At 39.9% G+C, this 27929-nt stretch overlaps 1 protein-coding gene across 2 annotated transcripts; it reads right to left on the reverse strand.

Annotated features, from left to right (window-relative positions):
• Positions 1 to 1145: 1145 nt before the first annotated feature.
• On the reverse strand, positions 1146 to 26672 carry nrl (neural retina leucine zipper). 2 transcript variants are annotated; one of them, XM_079831835.1, is made up of 5 exons: positions 26483 to 26672; positions 22677 to 23396; positions 10308 to 10580; positions 5888 to 6103; positions 1146 to 3076 (listed from the first exon to the last, which is right to left on the reverse strand). In XM_079831835.1, exons 2-5 carry the CDS (start codon positions 23271 to 23273, stop codon positions 2927 to 2929), a joined length of 1236 nt encoding a protein of 411 aa, XP_079687961.1. In that variant the 5' UTR covers positions 23274 to 23396; positions 26483 to 26672; the 3' UTR covers positions 1146 to 2926. The 2 variants fall into 2 exon arrangements, with proteins under 2 accessions (XP_079687961.1, XP_079687962.1); XM_079831836.1 differs by lacking the exon at positions 10308 to 10580 and having other exon boundaries at positions 2382 to 3076; positions 26483 to 26644.
• Between the last annotated feature and the right edge of the window lie 1257 nt (positions 26673 to 27929).

Genomic DNA, 27929 nt, shown 5'->3' on the forward strand with positions numbered 1-27929 from the left:
TGCACTATGTAACATTTTTTCAGTAAAATATCCAAAAAACACTATATTTTGTTCAGTTGAGTACTTACAATATCCCAAATGTTTCCAACTATTTGTAACCATAACCCTTAAGTCATATGCAGGCTTTATATGGCTGAATCATCAAAGCTAAACAAGTATAAAATGTTGTAAATGCATTAACACTCATTCCATTAATTCAATATAATACAATTTCTGGCTAAATTTATGAGACACCTGGTGTTGAGACGCGTTTTGGTCGATCAGATCACAAGTGGACGACGCTAAGCCAGGTGTAAACGGGGTCTAAAGCGTTTTGTGGACGCTCATGTGGTCAAATGCACTGGAACGGCCTCTAAAAGACGCCCTGACCTAAAGCTAAACATTATGGGACGCGCGCTAGCCAGACGGGATTTAAACTTCATCGGCTGGAGACACAAGTTTGGTTTGAAGAGTAAAAAACTTCCCAGGCATAATGTTCTCTCTCCATCCCCGATTCTACACTCAAAACTAAAAACGATTTTACGATACTGTTCAGTTTATTTAACCTCTTAAACTCTGCAGACCCAGATTAGGGTCCGGACATCATCAAGTATAGACTTTAAATGTTAAATGTCCGTGGAGGAGCTCTGACCTCATCTGTGGTAGAGTCTCTACTTTCTGGAGATATGCATCACTTTGGCATTTTTTACACAAAGTACACTAAAAAATCCTGGATTTGGCAGACCGAAATTGAAAACCTTCCCATACACACATCCAGTGTCTCTAAATACACAATACTGGTGTCATTTTACAGGAAACACTTTGAAGTTTCATAAAACACTGCTAAAAGTGATAAACATGTAAGTATATGGTGTCTGAGCTGTAATTAACCCCACCCAAAATTGATTTTTTTGGTTAAAAGTTCAGTTTTGAAAGTGTGTAACTCTAGCACCCTGCAGACAGTTTGGGCTGTTTCCACCTGATTCCAGAAAAAGATTGTGGAAATTACATAAAAAATGTAATATTCCTCCCTTCAGATCCATATGAATAAATCTTGCATAAATGATCCAGAAATTTTTTTTTTTCCAGTATTTTCTGGAATCTAGTGCGAAAAGCCCAAACTGTCTGCAGGGTGCTAGAGCACACTTTCAACAATTAATTTTTTTCGGGGGATAAATATTACCATTTTTATGTAATTTCCACAATCTTTTTCTGGAATCTAGTGTTTACAGCCCAAACTGTCTGCAGGGTGCTAGAGCACACAGGGCCTGAGTTACACACTTTCAAAACTGAATTTATCACCAAAAACATCAATTTGGGAGGGGGGTTTATTACAGCTCAGACAACATATACTTACATGTTTATCACTTTTAGCAGTGTTTTATGAAACTTCAAAGCGTTTCCTGTAAAATGACACCAGTATTGTGTATTTAGAGACCACTGGATGTGTGTATGGGAAGATTTTCAATTTGGGGAGGCCAAATCCAGACGGGAATCCTCCAAAATGGTCCCAATTTTCATTTAACACCATTGTATTAGGTTTCTCATTCAAACACAATTGCATTGTGTTAAACTGACTTGAAACAGTTGCATTTTAGCTCAACTCAATATTTAAATTTTGAAAGAACATGTTTCAATTAAGTCGGACAAAAATAAAATGTGATGCTTGTTCAATGAAGTCAATCTAACACGACTCTTTTCAACCACTTAATCCATTTAAGTTGAGAGTACATTAATATTTAGTTTAGTTGTGTTAAAATAGCATTACAGAAACTAGGAACAGGAGTTCCCCTTCCCATCATGCTTTGCACAGGACTGGATAGGGAGAGTAAATGTTGAAATAAAATGCTATTGTATGCGTTTTTCGTTAAGATGAAAAAAATGTTGTTTAATGTTCTTTTATGTTTGTATTTAACAGAGTTTCTTCATTGTGGTGAAGTGTAGAGCACCTGCTAACAACAATTAAAGATGTTTTAATAATAAAAAAAACAACTACTTTGGCCATGGATGAATTGAACTTAACCTCTTAACCAGCGCCCCTATTTTTGAGAATTTTCTGAAAACGACATACCCAAATAAAAATGTCTGCAGCTCTTAAACCCTATGGTCTTTATTCATAAATCTGGTCTTATTTTGAACTAGACATTTGAAATTTTGTGATAACTCAAAGTTGTATAGGAACAGAGTAAAACAAGGTCAAATATACATGTAAGGGACTCATTTTGAAAAAAAATTAAATTCGCTTAGGGAAAAATCGATGAGACTTTAATGTTAAGGGCCTGAAAATAACCTAAATATAAAACAGATCAGGTTTTGATTCAAATTTGAGGATGATTTTCTCAGAAATGTAGCTTCTGTAAGCTTTTATGTCCAGAAAAGTCTAGGCGTCCTTTCATTTATTTCAGAACATTTGTAATTGTAAGAGTAGGTTTTTTTTTTTGGACAAAATGAAGAATGTTAACCTGATTCAACTAAATGGCATTGAATTAACCTTATGTAAAAAACTTAAGCCCTCAAAGAAATCAGGACAGAAGTGACTGAAAGTGGACAAAAGACCCGGATTAAAACAACGGGAATGAGTCTCCCTCGTCTACTGGTGATCCGATCCACCAAAACCAGGTGTAAACAGAGCCTGAAATGCTTTATGTTTCAAATACTGTCAATTCTGCACATATTCAGTGTCCATCCAAACATACATATGTGCGAAAGTGAATACCTATGAATGCTAATGAAATCATGTTGGTGTCATACAAGCTCACAATGGGCAAAAACGCAATCCCATCAGCATCAGCAGCAGCAGCAATCCAATCCAGGGCTCAGGTCCACCTCACAATCAACCTGCTTTGGTTAAATAGCTTATTTTAAGTTGAGTTGTAGTCACAGCTCTGTTGAATTACTTTCACCCATCGCTTACATCAGCTCTCTCTTCTGTTCACTGGTCATTTTGTCACAAAAAGTAATCCGGAGGAGTGGGAGAAGGCGAGGTGTTGGGATGGGAAGGCTGAGTGTCGTTTGAACTGATGAGCTTCTCGTAGCGCGCTTTGTACGAGTCTCGCTCTCTCAACACGCGAGACAGTTCGCACTGCAGCTGCTCCAGCTGGAGGAAGAACACATGGGAAACACTGGACATTAACATTGGGTTTCACATGAGTTAACACACTTCTTAATGTGTATTTCAACGTTTACTAATGCATTGTTAAAGCTACACTGTGTGATATTTTCCCCCATCTAGTGGTGAACTGGTATATGACCATCCAGTGAATATTAGTTTCTGTTCCTCTCAATTCCGATTTCGTTTTAACTCCTACGGTGGCCGATTTAGTCCAAGATTAACATGGCTTCCAGTTCGACCTCGTCCACATTCGACACGGTGCCATCGAGTGTTAAAACGCGAAAGGCGAAGCTTGAATTTACGGGTATGTCCCTCTTTGGCTAATGTACTTTCAAGATGGAGGAGCAACATGGCGACCCGCATTCGAACCCTCACCCGTATGTGTTTACAATGGCATATTATAAACTTACGAGAATACTTTATTACTTGAAAGAAGTAAATATACATTAATGAGCACGTATATTTTTGAAAGAACTAAGTGTTTTTAGCTAAGAATAAACTAAAAAAGTTACACAGTGTAGCTTTAAAATCAAAAGTTGTATTATAGTTATAGGACTTACTAACCTTAAAGGAACACGCCACTATTTTTGAAAAGAGGCACATTTTCCGTCTCCCCTAGAGTTAAATAGTTGAGTTTTTTCCATTCAGCCGATCTCCGGGTCTGGCGGTAGCACTTTTAGCATAGCTTAGCACAGATCATTGAATCTGATTAGACCGTTAGCATCTCGCTCAAAAATGACCAAAGAGTTGTGATATTTCTCCTATTTAAAACTCGACTCTTCTGTAGTTACATCGTGTACTAAGACCGACGGAAAATGAAAAGTTGTGATTTTCTAGACTAATATGGCTATACTCTCATTCCTGCGTAATAATCAAGAGCTGTGAGCCGTCCCATGAGTGAAGCGGCGCAATGATATTACACAGCGCCTGAAAATAGTCTAACTTCCGTCAACATAACCAACCTGACCACACGTTTCATTTTCCGTCGGTCTTAGCACACGATGTAACTACAGAAGAGTCAAGTTTTAAATAGGAAAAATATTGAAACTCTTTGGTCATTTTTGAGCGAGATGCTAACGGTCTAATCAGATTCAATGATCTATGCTAAGCTATGCTAAAAGTGCAAGCGCCAGACCCGGAGATCGGCTGAATGGATTCGAAAATGGTCAAACTGGGGGAGACGGAAAATGAGCCTATTTTCAAAAATAGTTAACGAATGGCACCTTATTGTAAAGTGTTACCGATCTCTCCAATGTTTAGAAACCTAGTGAGTTGCCTCACTCATTACAATGGATTCTGGGATTGGCTTCTTGCTGTGTTGCATTAAAAAGTCGCCAAGCAACCAAACGGTTCTTCCCTAATATGTAACGTTCCATTGTATCATTTTGTGAACATTATTTGAATGTTACTTTTGAATGTTCTCTGAACATCCTGAAACAAGAAGGCCTAAAAACATTTACCCTCTGGTGCTCTTCGTGTGGCGTTCAAAAATGACAGATTTTTTTATTTTTATTTCAATGACATACTTTTATTTTAGTTCGATAATGTTTTTTATTTAATATTTTGTATTTTTAATGGATGTTATGGTACTAAATTATATTTATGCTGTAGTTATAATCCATTTATTCACTTTTTGTGACCTGAAAATGAAATTTATAACTTAAACTGTGGTAAATTTTGAATGATTCAGAGACTTAAATGTGATCTTTTTTCAAAGAAGACACTTGGCAAATTATTGATGGTAATTTTTTTTAAGTGCACTTAAAGTTACAGAATTTTAGGTTTATTGTTATGAAAAATGCACAAAAAATATACTATTTTTTTAATTTTCATATGAAATATATATTTTCAAAAACACATTTTACTCTAAAACTGCAAGAAAAGGCCATAAATCTAAACAATATCCAAATTTGAGCTTGATATCTCAAAAAATGAGCTTTCAGTCAGATTTTATTTGGGCGCAGTACCAAAAGTTTCCACTAGATGAAATTCATCTCTCATTCATTTCTAATGCGCGCGGAGCACAAATGTGACAATTTTTTTCATGTCCATGGTTTTTTTTGTGTTCACATAGCCAGTGCCAAAACCGATGAAGTAAATAATTATAAAAAACAACACGTCAATTTTTTCGGTCACAAATGACTGTAGAGCACATTAGACATCCAACTAAAACGCCTCACACACACAGAAAAAAACATTCCACAAACAATCTATTAATAACCCAGACAGCAAATAGTGTCGGCCCAGGTCCGGCCCACATCTGATACATGTTGAATCCACTCGTACCAGATGTGGACCGGATCTGGGCCGGACACTGTGTTGCTGTCTGGGAAACATTTTTGTGCTAAGATTTGGAGAACATTATTAAAGACCAGATAACTCATAATGAATGTGAAATATTATTGTTACTAAAAGAACGTTAGTTCATAACTTTGAGAGAACCTTGCCAAAACGTTCTGTAATGTTCCCTTATAGTTGGGGGCACTTTAATGTTTTTGATTAAAGATTATTAAGGCACACGAAGTAGGAAAAAATAATGATGCGCACGGAAAGATAATTTATAATAAACACTGCAATATTCCATAAAAAATGCAATTTTCCAATGAATTGAATTGTCCAAAAGAAGGGTTTATGATGCCTAGAAATGGCAGCTGACTAGGTTTCGCAGACAGCAACATAGTGCAGGCCCACCCAGATCACATGGAATCCACACATACCAGATGAAGGCCAGACACTATGTTCCTGCCTGGGTTGTATTTGTCTCAGCGTTGTCATATTTCAGTGTTTGTTGTGTACCTGCTGTGTGAGAATATGTTTCTCGGACTCGAGCGCGTGCCGGTGCTGGAGCCGCTTGTACCGGCAGGACTGGGCGTAACCGCGATTCTTCAGCGTCCGTCTTTTCTGCTTCAAACGGACCACCTCGTCTTTGCTCACTCCACGCAGATGTCTGTTCAGCTCCCGCACAGACAGACTTACCAACTGCTCATCAGAAAAACGCTCATCCACCCCACACTGAAAGAGACGGAGACAAAAAGAGATAAGTCCCAGAGATTTGCCACAGAATAGACACATGGTCATGATAATTAAAGCTTCATCAAACACTCACACGGACAAAATGGAGAAATGAATAGCGCAGCACATGATGAAAACAGCACAGCCATATAGAAGTATTATTTATTTAGTTTGTGTCACTACTAAAACTGAACTACTCGATTCTTGCTATGAACTAGTTGACCATTATCATTACTAGGATATTGGTTCCAACAATGATCTAACTTTACCTAATGTCTTAACTTAATTGTAAAAATCTAGTAATATGTACTATTCACATACCTTATTTACTCAGAAAACCCAATTTAAGATTAATTGATTGATTTAATTTCACCATTATGGAGATCAGTGTTCCATTTGGTTGGGCACTTGGATCATTCATATTATTGTAATTCTCTTCATATTGATGCAGCGACGCAACACGAAATCACAGATATTTGGTTTCAAGGGAAGATCTGAGCTTCTGACTGAATCATTAACTATAGTTATAGACAGAAATTAGATCGCCTTTTAAAAGCAATCTATGCAATACTTCAAGTCGTATAATGATCGTTTACAATCTTATTGCTAACACTTACGTCATAAACACCTAGTGAAACTTTTAATTGTGTTGATATAATCGAATCTATATTTGTGACAATATCTTGTAATTGATCATGTTTGAGTCACACACACTTCAACATTCAGCAAAAACACAACAATGGTAGCTATACGAAGTCAAGAGTAAAGTAAAGTAAATGATCAAGTACTCTCTCCAGTTAATTTTTTGTCACTATAGCTCTTGTGTAAGTGACTATACTAACTAAGCATTTGTTAGCACAACATACTATTCCTATTTCACTTTACTTGTTTTTTTAGGGCAATTAGTTTGCATGTTTTTTTTTAAGTAAGTCTAACTAAGTACATTTTACAGTGTACTTATAAAGCACATAGCCTTATTCTGCATGACTATATTCTACATCCATTAATCCTACCAATACCTAAACTAACAACTACCTTACTAACTATTAATAATCAGTAAATTAGGAGTTTATTGAGGCAAAAGTCATAGTCTTACAAATGAATACTGATTCACCACCACAAGAAAAACACTTAATTTTTCTCATAATGTGATAATGGCAAATCAAAAATGTATGAGCTTTGTGCGCCTATAGAGTATGTGAGCGCCTTTGTGCATGTGTGTGATTTTGGAAGCACATTTCCATACAGCATAATCTGACTGAGTGTAAGTGACAGTGATCAGGATTACATCTCAATAATAGTAGATATTACCATAATCTGATAGCGCTGCTCCACATTTAGAGGCAGACATCCGCCAGTCCTATCCATCACACTGCTTTCAACACACCTCGCCACAATAATATCACTTAATGCGAAGCAAGGCGGTCGCACCAATGCTTTTTTATTGAGTTTATGCAAACCCTTGAGAAGAATGTACTTCAACTCTTTATTTTACAGTGTCCTTGTTAAAAAAATATGTTACATACTGTAGTAATAACAGAAAATTATGCATAATTACATACAACTAACCCTCAACCAAACCATAATCCTATCATAACCGATAGTATTAATGTAGTTAATTAATATAACACAGTACTTAAATAGTATATAAGTACACTGTAACAATGACACAGCAAAAAAAACTTAAAATAAAGTGTAACCAAACTAAATTGCAACTTCATCATACAAATGTGTAATTACAATACAATATATTTAAACAATGAAATACAATAGAAGAAACCTAAGTGCACTGTAAAAAAATATATGTTATGACAACATATGTTTTAACATTGCTTTAACTCATCAAAATAAGTTTTTTAAAGTCAGTTTAATGTAATTTTAAGTTGAAATGACCTAAACACGCAAGCTGATTGTACTTAAAAAATTAAGGCAGTAATTTTATGGGGGTCAAAAGTTCAGCTAACCGTATTTAACATACATTAAACTATAATATATTTAATTTACATTCAGTTAGCACTTAAGTATATTACTGTATGTCTGCAATAAATACTATTTTTACTTCTTTTCACAAAGGAAACGTTAGTGTAACACAACACTGTACAAATGAGTCTCACTGGTGGATCAGTCTTTGCATTTTATTAACAACTATTAATTCAATCTCATTCAATGCAGATGTGTTATTGTCAGGGTTATGTTTAGTTCTGTTTAGGGTATGTTTACACGACACCGCTTTCAACTTTTTATGTGTTTTGGACGTTCATTTTCTAAAAGTTCACTGTGTTTGGTTTCATTTTCATTCGGTACTTCCCTTGCGTCCCAATGTCCATACTATCCATCCTAAGTAGTATGTGAGATTAGAATAAGTGTGTCCCAAAGCAAGAGTATGTCAAAAGTCCCTGGATGGTTTACTATTACCGGTAGATTTCCGAAGTGTGGATCCCTGCACACTATAAAGGCTAATATTGCCTATAACCCATTGCGTTTGGAGGAGAATTCGGTTCAGAACTACAAACATGAGTAAAAAGTGTTAAAAAACTACAAAACATGGCGGATTTTTGCGGCCGACGTTGAGAGGTTTAAGCCCCCTTTCCACTGAAATTACCCAGAACAATTTGTACCAGGAACTTTTTTTACAAAATACTTGTTGAAATAAAATGCTGCGGGAGCTTAACCAATCAGCATGTTCAGCGCACAAGTCCCACCCCATAAAGTTCCCGAACTTTGAAAAGATCAACGTGCGACTGCATTTCTCTCGGATGAAATGAAATGTGGAGGATTTTAACTGTGACAAGATGATTGACAGGCCAGTTTACGGTGACAGGATGTGACAGAGAGCAAAGACGCAATTGTATGACGTGATAGTTAGGGATGCAACAATACAGTTAGTCCACGGTTCAATACATACCTCGGTTTTTAATCACGGTTTTCAGTTCGGTTCGGTTCTGATGGCTTGTCACATCAGTTTTTTGTTATTCTATTCTTAGGCGACAGGAACGGTAAGAGGTTAAGGAGAAAAAAGACTATTTTTTATTGCAATACTCTTTCTTTATTTAACTTAAAAGAATTGAAAAACCTTACTTAAACTTAAAACTTTACTTAAAAAAACCCTTGTACACATTCCTTGTAAAATATAAAATAAATATATATAAAGATTTACACTGGCAGCTCAGAGCTGTACAGCAGCATTTAAGTATGAAATTGAATGAATAAATGTAAAAATAAAACACTACATAGACTTCACTATAAAATATACATTGATTGTTATTAAAGCTACTGTATTAGTTTTTCAGTCAAGAGCAGTGAGTGATTTTATTTTGTTGTTGTATTAACATTAAAGAGATATTTCACTCAAAAATGAAAATTCTGTAATCGAGAAATGAATACAGGTTTGGAACAATATTAGAGTGAGTAAATAATGACATAATTTTAGATGTGAACTGTCCCTTTAAGGACTGCGTGTTCACTATAGGCTGCGCTGCTGTCAATGTAAGACCTCCGTGCATCTAATATACAGACACGCGCGATTTTACTTTCACTTTAGACATAACCGACTGTGTTTATGTTAACCTTGTGTGTATTTGACTGTATTAGCGCAGTAAGACGACTACTTAGTCCAGTAATCGCGTGTTTGACAGGCTTTTAGTGCGCGCGCTCGGAAAAGCGCATGTTAAAACCGCGCACGCGAATGAGCCGGCAAGGCTTTAAAACGCATGCAAATAATTAACTTTCGTGATTGTGAATATCTATAGTGTTCCGTGAGTATAACTCTACCACTAACCTGTGATGTGAATGTATGTCGCGTTGTTCAGTATTGGGATGGAGGCAAATTATAGAATTTGTAGAAAAATGATTAATTCAATGCAAAACCGAAAAACCGCAATACACAAGCACGTATTGAACTGTGAATGCCGTACCGAACGGTTCAATATTATATTGAAAATTGTGGCATCCCTAGTGATAGTACATCCCAAAGCTTGTCTACTCTTCTCCTACACACTCAAAAGTAGGTACTTTTTCTTCACAAAAAGAGCCGTAGTATGAGTAGGCGAATTGGGACGCAGCATTTGTTCCCGTTCTGTGTTCCCTAGTTAGTACTTTAGTACCTAATGAGCCTATGGAGAAAATACTTTGGCCCCTGAAAAAGTCTGATAGCTAGCATCGGCTGTATGTGATTGTGTTGACGGCGGTTTTAAGAGGGTTTTACCTGAGTGACCTGCAGATGATGATGATGGTGATGGTGATGATAATGGCCTTGCATTGGATGGTGTGGGTGATGGAGGCGGCTCTGTGGACTCAGGGGTTGTGAGAAGGGACTGGTCGATGTGTTGACATTGGAAAGAGATGGAGGGGTGGAAGAGACGACCAGTATGGGGCGGTGACACATGTCTGACGGCTTGTTAAGAACAACATCAGTGCCGCTGTCACTGCTGGAGTCGCCCATGTGACTGCTGCTCGAACTCTGAGACAAAACTGGGAACTGGGAGTGAAAGACAATGCAAAGAGATTACAATGAGAGCCACATTTGGACAAACGCCACACCTTAAAGGGCCATTTTTATGCAGGGCGCCAGAATAAGATGGCATGTCTAGATGGCTCTGTCACGTTCATTTGCGCTCATTTGTCCTGCAAAAAGTCCCTTGGCCACTGTTCCTGGAGTCCTGCATGTTTTGTATCATCAGTTCATTAAAGGACAACTCTGGTGAAAAATGAACCTATGGGTAATTAACGAATGGTTACCGAGTTGATCGTTCTCGGGATGCGTTTTCATGAAAATCGAATGTAAAGAGTTTTATCTCTAAAAACAGATTAGCTTATAACGCTAGTATATGGGGCATAGAATAAGTCAAATTAAATCGCTAGTTAATACCACTAACAAGGCTCAAAAGTCGAGCCACGGTTGAATAATCCGCCATCTCTTTAGTGTGTGTCCTTTGGAAGCACTAGTCTCTGTTGCGTTCAGTTTTTTAAAAAAGTATTTGTATTTATTTATTTTCTCTGTTGCGTTCAGTGCTTTCTTCCGGAAACAACGGACCATATGAGACTCCAAGTCACAGTTCATCACTTAGCACAGCGTTCGTGGCTCGACTTGTCGAGACTGTTTTCCAAGATGGCTCCTGTCTGTATACGCATAATGTAAAAGTATCTTCTTATTAAACTGTTTGTACACTTACACAGTTCTCAATGCTTGGGTTTGCATGTAGGGACCCTCATTATGCTCCTGTGTTAGTGTGAGGCTATTTTGAGCCTTGTTAGTGGTATTAACTAACAATTTAATTTGACTTATTCTGTGCCCCATAGACTAGCGTTATAAGCGAATCTGTTTTTAGAGATACAACTCTTTACATGAAAACGCATCCCAGAGAACGATCTACTCGGTAACCATGTGTTAATTACCCCTAGGTTCATTTTTCACCGGAGTTGTCCTTTAATAGAGACTCCAAGACATGAAATGGGTGTGTGAGACAAAGAAAACATTGAAAATGTCCAGTGTCTGTGGCTCCAGGACCAGGTTTAAGCCCTAGGACATCCTCCTTTCGAGCAGGGGTCTCCAACCCTACCGCCCCGAGATTTAATCTCTAAACCCAAACATGGTGTTCAGGGTTACTTGAAGAATACAGGCGTGTTGAAGACTATAGGAAGGTATGGTTGGCGAACCCTGCTGTGGTGTTGGCGTGTTAGCTTGAGCACATTTACATTTACATTTAGTCATTTAGCAGACGCTTTTATCCAAAGCGACTTACAAATGAGGGCAATAGAAGCAGCTAGAGCAGTCCAAGGGCAACAAGGGCTGTAACAAGTCTCAGTTAATCTAGCACAGAACAGAATGTTTTTTTTTTTTTATTATTATTTTTTTTATAAATAAATTAGACAGACAGACAATGAATAGAATGATAAGTGCTATTCTCGATCGGTCAGGTGTTGCTGGAAGAGATGTGTCTTTAGACGTTTTTTGAAAATGGTTACCGACTCGGCCGCACGAATTGAGATCGGCAGGTCATTCCACCAGGTGGAAACGGTCCAGGAAAAGCTCAGTGACAGCGATTTCATGCCTCTCTGGTATGGCACCACAAGGCGTCGTTCACTGGCAGAACGCAAGTTCCTGGAGGGTGTTTAAGTCTGAACGAGCGAGTTTAGGTATGTTGGTGCAGAGCCAGTGGATGTTTTGAAGGCGAGCACCAGTGCCTTGAATTTGATGCGAGCGGCTATTGGCAGCCAGTGCAGACTGATGAGGAGAGGGATGAAGAGAGGGATGAAGAGACTGATGAAGAGACTGATGAAGAGACTGATGAGGAGAGGGATGAAGAGAGGGTTGAAGAGACTGATGAAGAGACTGATGAAGAGACTGATGAGGAGAGGCGTGACGTGTGCTCTCTCCGGCTCACTAAAGACCAACCTCGCCGCTGCATTCTGGATCAGTTGCAAGGGTTTGGTAGTGCATGCCGGAAGGCCCGCTAGAAGAGCATTACAGTAGTCCAGTCTGGAGAGAACAAGAGCTTGGACCAGTAGTTGTGTGGCATGATCTGATAGGAAGGGTCTAATCTTCCTAATGTTGTATAGTGCAAATCTGCAGGACCGGGTTGTTGCAGTAATGTGGTCAGTGAATTTTAGCTGATCATCAATCACAACTCCAAGGTTCCTGGCTGTCCTGGACACTTGAACCAGCTAATCAAGGGCTGAATCCGAAATCGCCCCCTAAACCCTCATTCACTATTTCTTACGTTAGTCCACTAATGGTTCCCTTGACGGACTGAATGAAAAGGAGTGAGTGAATTCAGACAGCCGTTGAGCGTACATCGGTTGTACATTTGTTATTGTGGTGCAATGTGGGATTGAATAGGGGCTTTCCCACCGGAGTAACCTTCTCATTGTTCCTACTATTGGTTCAAGTACCCGGATTTTGGCATGTTCGCACAGCAGGAACTGGGAATGATTTTAGTTCTAGGAACTCCTTTAGGGAGTAAGGTCTTCAGAGTAGGGTCTATCCCAGTGCTATAGGAACTACCGGTGACGTAAGTGTACGTTCATTAGCCAAACACACGCAAAACACCAACACCCGCCATTTTTAAACAAAAGGCATGTACACACACAGATTATAGTCTATGTTTACTCCAGAAACGTATTCTATGAACATGTTAAACAGTGATAGACGGACCTCTCAACCTTTACCAACCGAAACATGATTATGTGTTTCTTCTCCGCTAGCGACATTGGACATCACCCACACGGCAAACGCTAAAACTTTTTCATATACTGTCTACTTTCTATGTATAACAGTTCAATTTAATAATGTATTAGACAGGACTGTTAAACAGATTGTGCTCAGGCTCTGGCGAACGCCAGATAAATAAAGGTCACAAGCGCGGCCACTTAGGTCACTTCAGTTTCTACTGGCAGGAAACTTTCCTAGGGGAACGTTAAGTCCTAAGGGAATCAATCTGGTGGCTAGTTCAAAGAACTAGCCGATGTGAAAGCCCCTAATGAGTGTTCTCGATAATGTCCACTATGGTTTCGGACACCACTACAAATGGCTGTGCCCTCAAATAAAGGCCTATTTGAGGGTATAGGGGGCGATTTCGGATTCAGCCTTGGTCTTCAGGATTCATTCAAAATTATAGGCAGTTGTGTTGGAGCAGGGTTGGGACTGAACACTGGAGGAAGGTTCAGGGATCTCCAGGAGTAGGGCTTAAAACCCCTTGCATACGTAAATGCCTTGCGGACACATTGCCATAGCATACTAAGGGCCAGATTTACTAAACAGGGTAAATTAGCGAGAGAGCGAAATTCCCAAAAAGCGCAGATGGGAGTGGAAAGCCTTTCACTGCGTGTCTTTAGTAAATCCCGACAGTAGTTTTTTATTGCCAAAAGAGGGTTTACTGTTAGTAAATCTGAACCTAAATGTGTGGTCTTCCATTGTTGTAGAGGTAATAAACTGTACTCAAGGGTGCGATAGAGAAACCTGGGCTTCAACTTGACCTAACTTCCTCTGCAAGATTCTCTTCAAATGAGGCTTGCTTGCTGCGATAGGCGGTTTTGCCGGTGTTACTGGTGTTCAGGTGAAACACTGGTTACATCATTTGCCCCATGTAATTTTGATTTCTATAGTAATAAAATAATTTAGTTCAGTTAGAGAACAGACACTACAATTAAAAACTGAACGTGTCTGCTCAATACAGCGAGCCGAACGAGAGTCTCAGCAGAAACGCAGCAGGAGTCAGATCTCATTCATCAGAGAGACAAGAGCTGACAGATCAGATGATTTGGTTTCAAAGCGAAATGTATAGCGCATATTTAAGGGAGTTTGTCATTGTACTGTTTTGTTGTTGTGTTTTTCATTAAGAATAATATGCTAATGAACCCACAATTCAAGCAACCCGTCCCCGAATTGGTGCTAATTCTAAAGCGAAAGTAAAATGCGCACAACCTCACGGGCATTCATTCACGGTGTGTGTCCAGTCTGGTGTGTTTTCAGTTCATGCCTATAGAAGCTTAACTTTCGCAGGAATTTATTGAAAACACTGGCTTTGCTCCACACCGTTATGAATGACCGAGCGGCCGTGCGCATTTTACTTTCGCTTTAGAATTAGTGATTTAAAAGCCCCTGCCGGTGATACCGGTGTTGTCACACGTCAATTATCCGGTGGGAAAATTTCCTCACCGTCACATCCCTACTTCATATTGTTGTTCTGCCATGACGGTATTTCACAGAGTAAGAAGTCAGAGAATACGGTAACACTTTATTTTAGGGTTAATTCTCACTAGTTGCTTATTATCATGCATTACTATGATATTGTCTGTTTATCAGTAATTATAAAGCACATATTAATGCCTGACCATATTCTACATCCCATCCTACCCAATACCTAAACTTAACAACTACCTCACTAACTATTAATAAGCAGTAAATTAGGAGTTTATTGAGGCAAAAGTCGTAGTTAATAGTGAATATGTGTTCCCTATACTAAAGTGTTACCAAGAACGTACTTGCATTGTTTTATGAATTGTGTCACAAATTTGTGGTCCAATTGTCTCAGATCTTGGCCTGTCGCGATTGGTCGATACAATCGACTGCGTCGACGCTGTTAATTAGTCGACGTCAATATTTTTCGTCGACTGGGTAAGTTGGGTACGATATGAAATTGTATTAGTATCGGTACTTTAAAAATGGCAGCACTCTAATTAGAGCAGTATTTCTTAATCTGCATCGATGTGTGACAGCAGGAGTGAGGACGAGTGTGTGAGCTCTGCTTCCACCGTTCACTAAACAACGGAAGCAGAACAGTCAAATATATACGCGCAGCTCAGGAAAAAGAACGCAACAGAAAAGTGCGCACACGCCTCAGACAGATCGCGATGCAAGTTTTGCGGATTATTGGGTTTGAATGGAAAAAAAGATGTAAAAATGCTCGTCCTGGCGAGTATTTGGGTAAACACAGTCGGATATGTCTTTAGTGAATGTAAACAGAGTTGAATGAGAAATCGGGTTACAATGAATGTGGTCCGTGCAGCTCTTAAAGGGCTGGGCCTCATATTCTGTGTGAAGCAGGGCAGGAACATGCCGGACAAGTGAGTTTTTAGAGTTCCCTTTCGAAAGGGAACTCTCGCTGCGTCTAGCTGACGCTATGGGGGGAACGCCCTCGGCGTGACTGGTGTCTGAAGCTACTATCGAATCACGGCAAAGTCTTTGACCGACGTCAGCCCATGACGTCATCAACGTGCGACCCGGAAGTATAAAAGGGCGCCGTGCCAACACATACACATCTTTCTCGTCTTCAGGGACTGTCTGTTTGAACTGCTATACGAGTTAAGGTAAAACAAATTCAATTATTAATACACACGAGTGTGTATTTACTGCCTGGGATCAAGAGCATGCACAGTCAAGTTCATTTGAAGTTGTTTGTGTGTGAGTGTGAGCGGTTTTCAATCTGAGATCGCTCCACTCTAGTCTGGCTTTTTTCCTGAGGGAAGAAAGTTTGGCATCTGGGACTGGATGATGCTGTCCCACTCAAGCTGAGGCTGAGCGTTGGCATACATCATGGGTTCTCAGATGCAGCTCGCGGATCGTCGCGACGATCTGGCGGCTAACGAGACTAAACAGCAAGTGCTCTTAGGGATGGCTGGTGAGAGTGGTATGAATCCTCTCAGCCACCTTGACCGTGTATGCTGAGCTGATGAATGTTATGGAACGTACTGCAGGCAGGCTGCTGCTGCCATGTTGGCACATTAGAGGAGAGATCGCTCGTGATAAATTGCACGATCGATTTCTCCTTGGCCATAAACCATCAGCTCAGATGAGCCTTTCATTCCTTCTTGATCTTCTTACAGAGATCGAGAGGGCATGGAAGAATCCATATTCTACCCAATGTTCATCGACATCAGCGTTTTAACTTCGCTGATGTCGAGGGGATAGGGGAATATGGATATGTGTTGAGGCTACCGACTGGCGAGGAAAGTTTGCGAACTTTTCTCGCATTTCGTGGGCATCAACACTGAAGAGCTCAAACTCTGCCTTTCTAAATCACGTTGTGCTTTAATGGCAGGGGCATACACGGCAGCGGGTCAGGCTGGTGCTGCTTTTCACACCATGGCGGTGTTTCAGGCGTACCAGGCGGACCTGCTGGAGAATCTCGACCAGGGGGCCGGGCTGTCCCCTGAGGCGGTTGCTGAGCTGCGCCGCACCACAGATCTGTCTCTCCGGGCCACCAAGCAGACTGCTGCTGCTATCGGCCGCTCTATGGCGGCTATGGTGGTTACGGAGAGGCATCTGTGGTTGGGCCTGGCTGATATCAGGGAGAGAGAAAAGGGGTTTTCTCTTCGATTCGCCGGTTTCGCCTACTGAACTTTTCGGCACCTCCGTGGAGGCGGTGGTTGGAAAGTTCAGGGAGGCGAAGGCGCGCTCAGCGGCATTTAAGAATAAAACATGCATACCGCTGAGATCCGCGCCCCCACCCAGGCAGGCGGGACCTGGTCCTTCACGGTCTGAGGACCGTAGGCAGGACCAGAGTGCTAGCGTCTCCTCTCATTCCCCCTCCTTGGAGGAGCAGGGTACAGAGGAGATGGGATTCCCGCGGGAAAAAGGATCTAAGGGAGGTGATCCAGGACAAACGTTCTCAACGAAGGCGTTGGTGATGGATCACTTCCCTTGAGGGCGATTACATCATAGCCCTCTCCTTTTTCCTTTTTAATGTCTTTTTATGACTTTTACCCAGGCGCTTCTTACATCAGGCCTGAGGCGGGCCTATGGTGAGTAGAACTATGTTCTGATGGCCCGCCCGGACTTGCTCAGTGAGAACGCCCCTTTCAGGCATTCAAGGGCGGTAGAACATGGTGGTGAGAACCGCACAATGAGTCTTCGCTCAGCATGCCGCAGGTGAGAGTGGTCATTTTTGTGTGTCATACTAAAAATATGTATTTCTTACAGACCCCAGGTTCCTGTATAGAGTTGGGTATTCATCAGAGAGAACTGTCTTTCCCCTGCTTAGTTAGGCTTTAACACAGCACCATTATCTGGGCTATGTTTGTGAGCGTGTGTTGGCTTTCCCTGGTTGGTCAAGATGGCGCCAGATAGGCCACCGCTTATGGTTATCAAAAGATGGGCCTCCTCTCATTTTGAGAGTAGTGTTTAGGCCGCCGCTCTTTTCTTTGAAATGTTTGCGGATTACTAGGCGGTAGCACACTTTTCTGATAGAATGTATTGTTTGTCTACCGCCTAGGGTTACTATGTGTCTTCGGTTCCCTAAGCCACTGCAGGTTGGATTAGTTTGTCTCTGTTACGACTGAGCGCTGCGGCGTCAGTTGGTATGTGGATGAAGGAGGCGCGTTGCTGAGGCACCGTCACCTTTTTGTTGTACTTAGATCGGAGGCCTCCTCTCATTGAGAGTCGTTGGTTTTAATAGCAGTCAGTTTGTTTGTCTGGCAGTTATTTCTCGTTTTTTGCGAAACTCGTACAGCTTGTAGGCTTCTACAAGCCTCCCTGGAACGGGTCCCCATAGTAATGGGTAGCTATCATGTGTTAGGCCTCAGCAGGCCTCCATGAAAACGAGCCGTAGGGTCTAATATTACTACAACCCACATTTTTCAAATATGGCTGTCCCAGTTAGCAGGAAGGATTGCACCGTTCTCAAGAGTAAACGGTGACAGTGGTAGGCCTTATCAGGCCTCTAGTAAGGCAGGTGACAATGCTTAAGCATCAAGGTACTACTAGCCTAGCTGGCTATCAGGTTAAATAGGGGTAAATACGCTCTCCTGAAGGTCGGCTGTCAATTGTAGGCCTCAGTAGGCCTCTTGAACAAGGCGCATTATCAGTTGGAAGGCCTCAAACAGGCCTCACTGGAGGTATGTACCGATGTGCGCATCAGGACAGCTAGCCTGGAGGCTATCAGGTTGTAGGCCTCATCAGGCCTCCCCGAAGGCCCGCTGGTAGGTGTAAGGCCTTACTAGGCCTCCTTGAGGGTGAGCTCTCAGGTTGTGATCACTACCAGAAGCAGGTTGTAGGCCTCATCAGGCCTCCCTGAAAGGCCTGCTGTTAACTCTAAGACCTTACTAGGCTTTCCTGAGGGTGAGTTCCCAGATTGTGGTCACTCTCAGAGGCAGGTTGTAGGCCTCATCAGGCCTCCCTGAAAGCCTGCTGTTAATTCTAGGCCTTAATAGGCCTCCCTGACTCGGACAAGGTAGTAGGCCTCATCAGGCCTCCCTAAGGTGTTCCTGGGGTCCAGTCATCTGAAACAGTTAGCACGCATTGCAAACAGGTAGCAGGCCTCTCCAGGCCTCCCTAAAGGCTGCTTATCAGGTAGTAGGCCTTAATAGGCCTCCCTTGAGGGCGAGTTCCTTAATCAGGATGCTCGAAAAGCCTGCGTAGCTTGACTGTCGAGTCCCAGATGGTGGTCACTCGAACGAGGTAGTAGGCCCCATCAGGCCTCCCTAAGGTGTTCCTGGGACCCAGTCATTTAGCACGTGTTGCAATCAGGTAGTAGGCCTCTCCAGGCCTCCCTAAAGGCTGGTTATCAGGTAGTAGGCCTTAATAGGCCTCCCTTGAGGACGGGTTCCTTAAACAGGATGCCCGACTAGCCTGAGTAGCTTGACTGTCAAGTAGTAGGCCTCCATTAGGCCTCCTTGAGAAAACAAGGGTAACCTCAGCAGGCGGTATTGCTGTCAGGTAGTAGGCCTCACTAAGGCCTCCCTGAGGACGGAGTCCCGAGCCTGGATGCTTGGGTTTCCAGCATGGCTTGCGGTTAGGTAGTAGGCCTCTATAGGCCTCCCTGGAATACCCGCTATCAAGTAGTAGGCCCACAGGGCCTCCTTGAAGTTGAAGTTCCTGAGCTAGGCACTTTGATTACCAGTTCTCTGTGAGAACTTGTGGTAGTTGGGCCTATAGCTGGAGGTTACTCGCCAGGCAGGCTTAGCTGCTCCCCTCAATGAGGGTCGTCTATGAGTGCTCAGCCGCCTGAGCCTGGTCAGACGGTCGTAGGCCTCTCATGAGGCCTCCCTGTTAGATCAGTCCTTAGGCCCTTTCGGCCTCCCTACTGCTTTGAAACACAAGCACCTGGTAGATCCTTGATTTGAGCAGGCAGACTCCCCTCGATAGCAAGGGTTGAAAAGCACTACGCTGAGTGTTGCTCTCTTGGATAACCCGTCTCTGAGTTCCGGGCTAAGTAAGACTGCCTGTGTTTCAGTCCCTTAGCTTGGACGCCCTTTGGGCACCATCCAGAGGCTCTGTTTTGAACAGACAGGGTTGGCTAAACCGAAGTGTCCATAACACTTAGGGCACCAGGTCAGGCCTCCCTGGTGGCACTCGGGAGAACTTTTTCCCGAGTAGTGACTGGCTGGGGTTCCTTCGGGTCCCCTAGCCACATTCCCTTGAAGGGACCCCTTCATTGGAAGTAGTGGTCCCGGGCCTTCGAGCGGTCTAGATGGAACTCCACGCAGTGCGTTAGGGTTCCGTTTAGTTGTATAGCTTGGGCTATGACCGTAGGGAGTGCTGTCACTGTCAGCCCAGGACCTGAGGGGGAATCGCTCAGGTTTTTCTATGAATTACTTGAGTTGACAGTTGTCACTGCCAATGGGCAGACACTCCCCTCAGCATGGCGGCGTTGGTATATCGTTCCCCATAGCGTCAGCTAGACGCAGCGAGAGTTCCCTTTCGAAAGGGAACGTCTAAGGTTACGTATGTAACCTCTGTTCCCTGAGAACAGGGAACGAGCGCTGCGTCGCGTTGCCATGCTTCAGGGCCTATCTGCCATACAGTCCCTTCAGACGAGAAGATGTGTATGTGTTGGCACGGCGCCCTTTTATACTTCCGGGTCGCACGTTGATGACGTCATGGGCTGACGTCGGTCAAAGACTTTGCCGTGATTCGATAGTAGCTTCAGACACCAGTCACGCCGAGGGCGTTCCCCCCATAGCGTCAGCTAGACGCAGCGAGAGTTCCCTGTTCTCAGGGAACAGAGGTTACATACGTAACCTTAGACGTTTTTTAACCCTAAAACAATGATACAACAATGAATAGTAAGTTCTGTCATATTATTCAATTACTTTTACAGTTTTGTGCCATGGTATGGATTCAGTATCAGTATTGAGGTATTTTAGTCTGGTATCGTATCGAAGTCATAACTTTGGTATCTTGACAACACTATTCTATATAAAAAGTATTTGCTGATATTCTCTTTTTTTGTTATGTTGGTTTACAAATTTGTACATTTTTACATTTTTACTCTTTTAGTTTTACATTTTGTCAAGGGCTTGTTTACAGGTATACTTTTTTTATAGTACACTACTGAAGGCAAACGCTGCAAGTTAAAGGTTTTTTGGTAAAATTGTTGAAAATTACTGTGATAAATTAGTCGATAGATTAACGATAAATTAGTCGATAGATTAATCGATAAATCAGACAACAGATTAATCGATAAATTAGGCGATAGATTAATCGATAAATTAGCCGATAGATTAAGCGATAAATTAGTTGATAGATTAATCGATAAATTAGTTGACAGATTAATCGATAAATTAGTTGATAGATTAATCAGTAAATTAGTTGATAGATTAATCAATAAATTAGTCGATAGATTAATCGATAATTAGTCGATAGATTAATCAATAAATTAGTCGATAGATTAATCAGTAAATTAGTCGTAGATTAATCAATAAATTAGTCGATAGATTAATCGATAAATTAGTCGATAGATTAATCAATAAATTAGTTTAGATTAATCAGTAAATTAGTCGATAGATTAATCGATAAATTAGTCGATAGATTAAACAATAAATTAGTTTAGATTAATCAGTAAATTAGTCGATAGATTAATCAATAAATTAGTCGATAGATTAATCAGTAAATTAGTTGATAGATTAATCAATAAATTAGTCGATAGATTAATCGATAAATTAGTCAATAGATTAATCAGTAAATTAGTCGATAGATTAATCAATGAATTAGTCGATAGATCAGAGGTGGACAGTAACAAAGTACATTTACTTGAGTACTGTACTTAAGTACACTTTTTGAGTATCTGTACTTTACTGAAGTATTATTTTTTAGGGATACTTTTACTTTAACTTCACTACATTTGAAAGACAAATATCATACTTTTTACTCCACTACATTTCTATCAAGGTCCTCGAAGTCGAAAGTCATTTTTGTAGCAGGTGTGCAAGACAGTGGATGATTTTTTTTCTTCTTTAAAAGTTTTTTTTTTTTTTTTTGCAAACAGCCTATCAAAAATCACTTTTGTAGGGTCATCTGAAGCTTCCCAGCATTACTGACTGGCTTAATTGTCCAAATATATAATGGATTTTTTAAATAATGTGGATCTTTCATGGGTTTTCTACTTCATATTTCAGTAAGAGACATCATTTGTTATATTAAGCCATACAAGTCTTAACACCTGGGGATCCCTTTAAGTGAACGTAAACAGTTGGGGGAATTTCGGATGTGTATCAGTGTGTAGGATTTGTGCATTCTGCCTTAAAGTGACAGCAGCTTTGTAAAGAGCTTTGTAACTTTTATACAAGTATTTAAATGAGTTTAAGGTGGTCGTATGCTAGCATGTCGGATGAGGCATCACTGACTGGCTTAAACCACCATGATGGCATAGAGTGCATTCATACAACAATAATACAATAATGCATTGACATAAAAAAAGGACATTTACTTTTGATACTTAAGTACTTTTATAAACAAATACTTCTGTACTTTTACTTAAGTAAAAATCGTTTTTTACAACTTTCACTTGAAACGGAGTAATATTTGACCAGCAGTACTTTTACTTTTACTCAAGTAATGGAGTTGTGTACTTTGTCCACCTCTGCGATAGATTAATCAGTAAATTAGTCGATAGATTAATCGATAAATTAGTCGATAGATTAATCAGTAAATTAGTCGATAGATTAATCAATGAATTAGTCGATAGATTAATCAGTAAATTAGTCGATAGATTAATCGATAAATTAGTCGATAGATTAAGCAGCAAATTAGTCGATAGATTAATCGATAAATTAGTCAATAGATTAATCGATAAATTAGTCGATAGATTTATCAATATAAAAATAGTTGTTAGTGGCAGCCCTACTCAGCTCATACCTGTGAATTCACGGCAGCAGCGGCGGAGTTTAGCAGGGCCTCCACAGCATCCTCACATCCCAGAAACCCTCCTCGATCCCGGTCCCCTCGCTCCGGCACTCCTCCCAGAGCTCCCAGCAGCGACGCCGCGCCTCCGGGCTCCGCACCGAACTGCTGCTGCAGAGCCGCCAACCACAGCAGATCCTCCAGGGAGGCGGGGTTTGAGCACGGGGCGGGGCCTCCAGCGGCTGGGCTCCCGTCCAGGTTCCCTTGGGAGCCGGAGCTCTGGCCCGATATGTACCCGGTGGAGATGGACAGCGGGAAAGAGAGAGAAGAGGAAGAGGAGGATGCAGATGGCGGCGGGTGTCCGTCACTGAGCGTGGGGGATGGAGGAAGGGAGGTGTAGGGGCTGGAGCTGAGGCTGGAGTCGGGAGGAGGGCAAGGAGCATACGGAGAACCGGTCATCTCCTGATGGACGCCTGGTTTGGGGTATAGGCAGGTCGGAGGAGGCGGAGGCGTGTCGGGCTTCCCTTCAAACTTGAGCAGGTCGAAGTCGTTGAGATACTCCATGGCCAGGGGGCTCGGGGGCAGAGAGGGCAGCGGCAGAGAAGAAGACATCGCTGGGTCAACAGGAAGTGGTTGTTGTCTTTCAGTTTTAAAGGCACACAACAACAGACCGAAACAGAGAGAGAAACAATAATGTGCCAAATTGTTTTAGGCTTCCCGTTTTATCATCTGAAACTGGCAGAGGGAAAGAAAGAGAGAAGATAGTGAATCACTGTCTCCATCACTGTAAAAATTGAGCAAAAATGCTCAAATTAAACAAATTAGTTCAATCAAATTAACTTTTATGAGTATTTAGAACTTTCTTTTCCTTTTGAGTTCACAAAATTGACACATTTTAAGTCATCTGGTTTCATTGTTTTGAGTTTTATGAACTTGTTTCTTTTGATTTAGACAAACTTAAATTTAACCGAATCTGGATTGGGATTTCTATTTCCCAGCATGCTTTGCCATGACACTCAAAAGGGAGAGTAAATGCTAAAATTAAGTGCTATTATGTTTTTTTGTGTGGAAGATTAACGTTAAGGTGAAGATTTAGTTGTGTTTAATGCTTTGTTATGCTAGTTTAGAAGAGTTTCTGTTGTGTTGGGTTTTTGGGGGGGTTTCCATCATGTGACGAGTGGAGCATGAGCTTAGTTTGAGAACAGATTTATATTAAATGTTAAATGTTTTATATTGTTGTCCTCATTCAGCTATGCTAATGATATCAAAGCATTGTGTTACCAATTAGCAAGGTATCATTTATTGAATTAGCTAGTTAAAGTTTCCACTACTAAAATATTTAAGTTGAAACCTGAATAAATTGGCAAAACTCAAAAAATTTGAGCTAAGATTTTTAAGATTTTGCAGTCAACCATTTTAATTGCTCTTAACTTAATATTTTTGAGTAAGTTAATTCATACATTTAATTTAAAATGATCATGTAATCTCAATTTAAATATTTATTTAGGTAGCTATAACTACAGTGTAAACCTGAATATTGTCAAAATTCAGTATATGAGGCAATCAGTTGCCTACATTTTTCAAAGTTAAGAAATGTAAAGTTTAAGTAAGCAGAACTGGCTTATTTTTTTAATTGCTCTGAGCTTGAAACATTTGAGTAAGATAATTCATTCATTTAACTTAAAAATATCATGTAATCTCAAATTTTTAGTAGTGGAAACTTGGCTAGCTTTAACTAGCTAGTTCAATAAATGCCACCTTGCTAATCCGTTACACAATGCTTTGATATCATTAGCATAGCATAGCACTTGCTGAATGAGGACAGCAATATAGAACATTTAATATAAATCTGTTCTCAAACTAAGCTCATGCTCCACTCGTCACATGATGGAAACCCCCCCAAAAACACCAACATAACTGAAACTCTTTTAAACTAGCATAGCAAAACATTAAACACTACTAAATCTCAAAAAACAACATTATATAACACTTAATTTTAGCATTTACTCTCCCTTTCGAGTGCCATGCTGGGAAATAGCCCAGTTTTAGTTAAATTTAAGTTTGTCAAAATTAAAAGAAACAAGTTCATAAAACTCAAAACAATGAGATCATAGTTCAGATTACTTAAAATGTGTCAGTTTTGTGAACACAAAAGAAAAAGAAAGTTCTAAATACTCATAAAAGTTAATTTGATTGAACTCATTTGTTTCATTTGAGTTGGCTCTACTAAAACCAATTAATTGTTGAGTGTTAGGTTTCAAACAGATGTTCAGATCATATTTCACCAAAATATTGTCCATTAAGATATGGTCCATTTGCATTTTGCTTAAATAAGGTCAATTGGGAAGTATTTATTTTAACATCTGAAGTTGTACTGTCTTGAGTTTATGCAGATTGTTATTGGGGATCAGAATTAAAAAAAGGTCAAGTTCAAAAAGTCAAAGTCCCTTAATTTCAACTTCATATAGTGCAGGTACTGTATGATAATCTGTGATTAAATAATAATTTGACTACATTAGGAGGTACTGACTAACATACTTCCCAGCATGCAATTTTGCGTTTAAAAGACGTCTACTAGCCGTCCAAACACAGCCCTGACGTCTAGGCTAAAACAAGGCAAAATTTGGGCATTATTAATAGACGTCTAACCATAGCCCAAGAATAGACAAATCATCAAGAACATGAACATGTCAAAGAAATGAAACCAAACCCCTTGTAATCACTTTTGACTTTGCTTACATAATGGAATATTTTGGTAAAAACCAAATGCAACCAAATTTTTATCGGGTCTATTGTTAACCGAGGCGGTGAAATGAAATGGCTATTGCTTGCTGGGAATACATTAGACACAAGATTCAAGAGACAAGAAGATTCACAAAACTGGCTTGATATTACAGCTGATAGTAGCACCCTTGTTAAAGAATAAAATGTAAGACATTCGCTATCTTTAAACTAGTTTTAAAGAACCTTTGTGGCTCTTCATTTACAGTATTATTGGCTAATTATGAATCATGTTGATGTGTGTGTGTGGGGCAAACAGTTTGAGATTAATAGAGGAAAGGCCTAAATCCTATCCCATAATCTTAATCCATCAATCTAGTCATTCCACAGAACGGCTGCTGCTTAACATAATGTCATAATGTATAACTCAGACAATAGTGGAGATTCTGAAGACACATAAAATATAGATATGTACAAGATATGTTCATTATAGACATGTCTTATCTATAGTGAAAAGAAACATTCAAAGCTAAAAACTCATTTTCATGTTGAAATGTACAAAAAATTACATTTACAGTGTAAATTTTTTGTTTTGTTTTAATACCGTAACAAAAATACAGACTTAAATGGTTACATTGACAAAAAAAAGTACAAATATGAAGATAAAATATTACTGAAACACAATATTATGCACGATTCTACATTTTATTATTAATTAACATGTAACGTTACAGAAGTTTTTTTTTTTTTTTTTTTAAGTTAATCCGTTTCACTTCATGTTGAGCAAGGGCTAGATTATAAACTACCAAAGCTGTAGTTATTAACTATTAAAAATCTACAACTAATATGAAGAAAATATTGTAACGTTAGCTTTAATTACAACATTAGCATTAACAGTCAATACACCGTTAAAAACCTTATTTTTCATTACTGTAGTGACTGATTTACCTTCAAGTGATTTCAGATGGTCTTTACTTTCATAGCAATATAAGAGAAGATAAATTTGGTAACGAGAGGGGAATAAAAGAGTGAGAACGACATGAAAAAAGAGTATCAGGATAAAACTAGCATGACTTTACAGAGGAAGAAAATGTTCTTACCGTGAGTTGATGTGGACAGCTCACACACATCCTGAGGTAATGACTGACTGATTGACTCCTGCCATGAGTGTGTGTGTGTGTGTGTGTGTGTGTGTGTGTGTGTGTGTGTGTGTGTGTGTGTGTGTGTGTGTGTGTGTGTGTCAGTGTGAGCTTGTGTTTGGTGTGTGTGTGTGAGCCCCATCCACCCCCCTCTGACCCCCGCTCCAAATCCCCCTCCATCCCGTCTCTCTCTCTCTCTCTCTCTCTCTCTCTCTCTCTCTCTCTCTCTCTCTCTCTCTCTCTCTCTCTCTCTCACACACACACACACACACACACACACACACACACACACACACACACACACACGCACACAAACACCAATCAACTTCTGAGAATGGTCTGTCAAATGAGGAGCACACATAGTTAAACCTTGTTTGATTTCTCCAGTAAAGTTAAAATGATTAACAATCACTTCAGCCAAACAGGCAAAGACTGATACATTACAAACCCAAACCCCCAAAATAACATTTATGTACATATAAAACTAAGACACAAAATTTACTGGAGTTCTTGTTTGACCATATAACTCATCCCATCTGTATATATACACACATATGTCTGACATGACCAATAGCAAAGCAGTTTTTATAATAATATTGATAAAGAAACAGGCCTGATTATGAGCGGTGGTTCACAGAGAGTCATTCTGTGCTGCCATCTAGTGCACTGACTGAAACATCAGCTCTGACTCTCAATATAATGCTCATACAAATACAACAAGAGGATGGAACAACTATAATAGTACTATAGAGTGTTTCTTTACGCTCTTTTGTCATGTAATAATGGTAAGCATATGGCAAGCCAATTTAGCTTTTATTCATTCCCAGCATGATTACTTGATAATCGACAATTCAATGTTTACTAGTTAAAATGCTAATTCCAATATCAACAATGATGTTATCACTCACAGAAATATGAATTCATGATATCAGGAATTACATTTCAACTAGTAAAACTATAATTCTTGATATCTGTAATTGTATTTTATATGGCAAGCCATTGTAACTTTTATTCATTCCCAGCATATGCATTATTGATATAGACAATTACATTTTTACTAGTTGAAATGCTAATTTTTTATATCAGAAATTGGATTTTTACTAGTAATAATGGCAATTTTTGATATCAGGAATTACATTTCAACTAGTAAAAACTATAATTATTGATATGTGTTATTGTACTAGTTAAATGCCACGCTGCCATTCAAATTCAATTGTCGATATCAGGATCTTAAGTTGAAATTCCAGGTAACTGTTTTGGCGAACACAAATTCACTATTAACTACAACTTTTGCCTCAATAAACTCTAATAACTGCGTATTAATAGTTAGTAAGGTAGTTGTTAGTTTAGGTATTGGTAGGATTAAGGGATGTAGAATAAAGTCATGCAGAATAAGGCATTAATATGT

Source organism: Gobio gobio (genome assembly GCF_949357685.1).
Source record: "Gobio gobio genome assembly, chromosome: 12".
Lineage (NCBI taxonomy): Eukaryota > Metazoa > Chordata > Actinopteri > Cypriniformes > Gobionidae > Gobio > Gobio gobio.

Bases quoted from the DNA above. Each gene is read 5' to 3' on its own strand.
- nrl (XM_079831835.1), bottom strand. From the start codon at position 23,273: ATGTCTTCTTCTCTGCCGCTGCCCTCTCTGCCCCCGAGCCCCCTGGCC. The intron at 10,581-22,676 runs GTATGAGCTGAG...TTTCACTCCCAG, and splicing joins CTGCTGCCGTGAATTCACAG to TTCCCAGTTTTGTCTCAGAG. The intron at 6,104-10,307 runs GTAAAACCCTCT...CGTCTCTTTCAG, and splicing joins ATCATCTGCAGGTCACTCAG to TGTGGGGTGGATGAGCGTTT.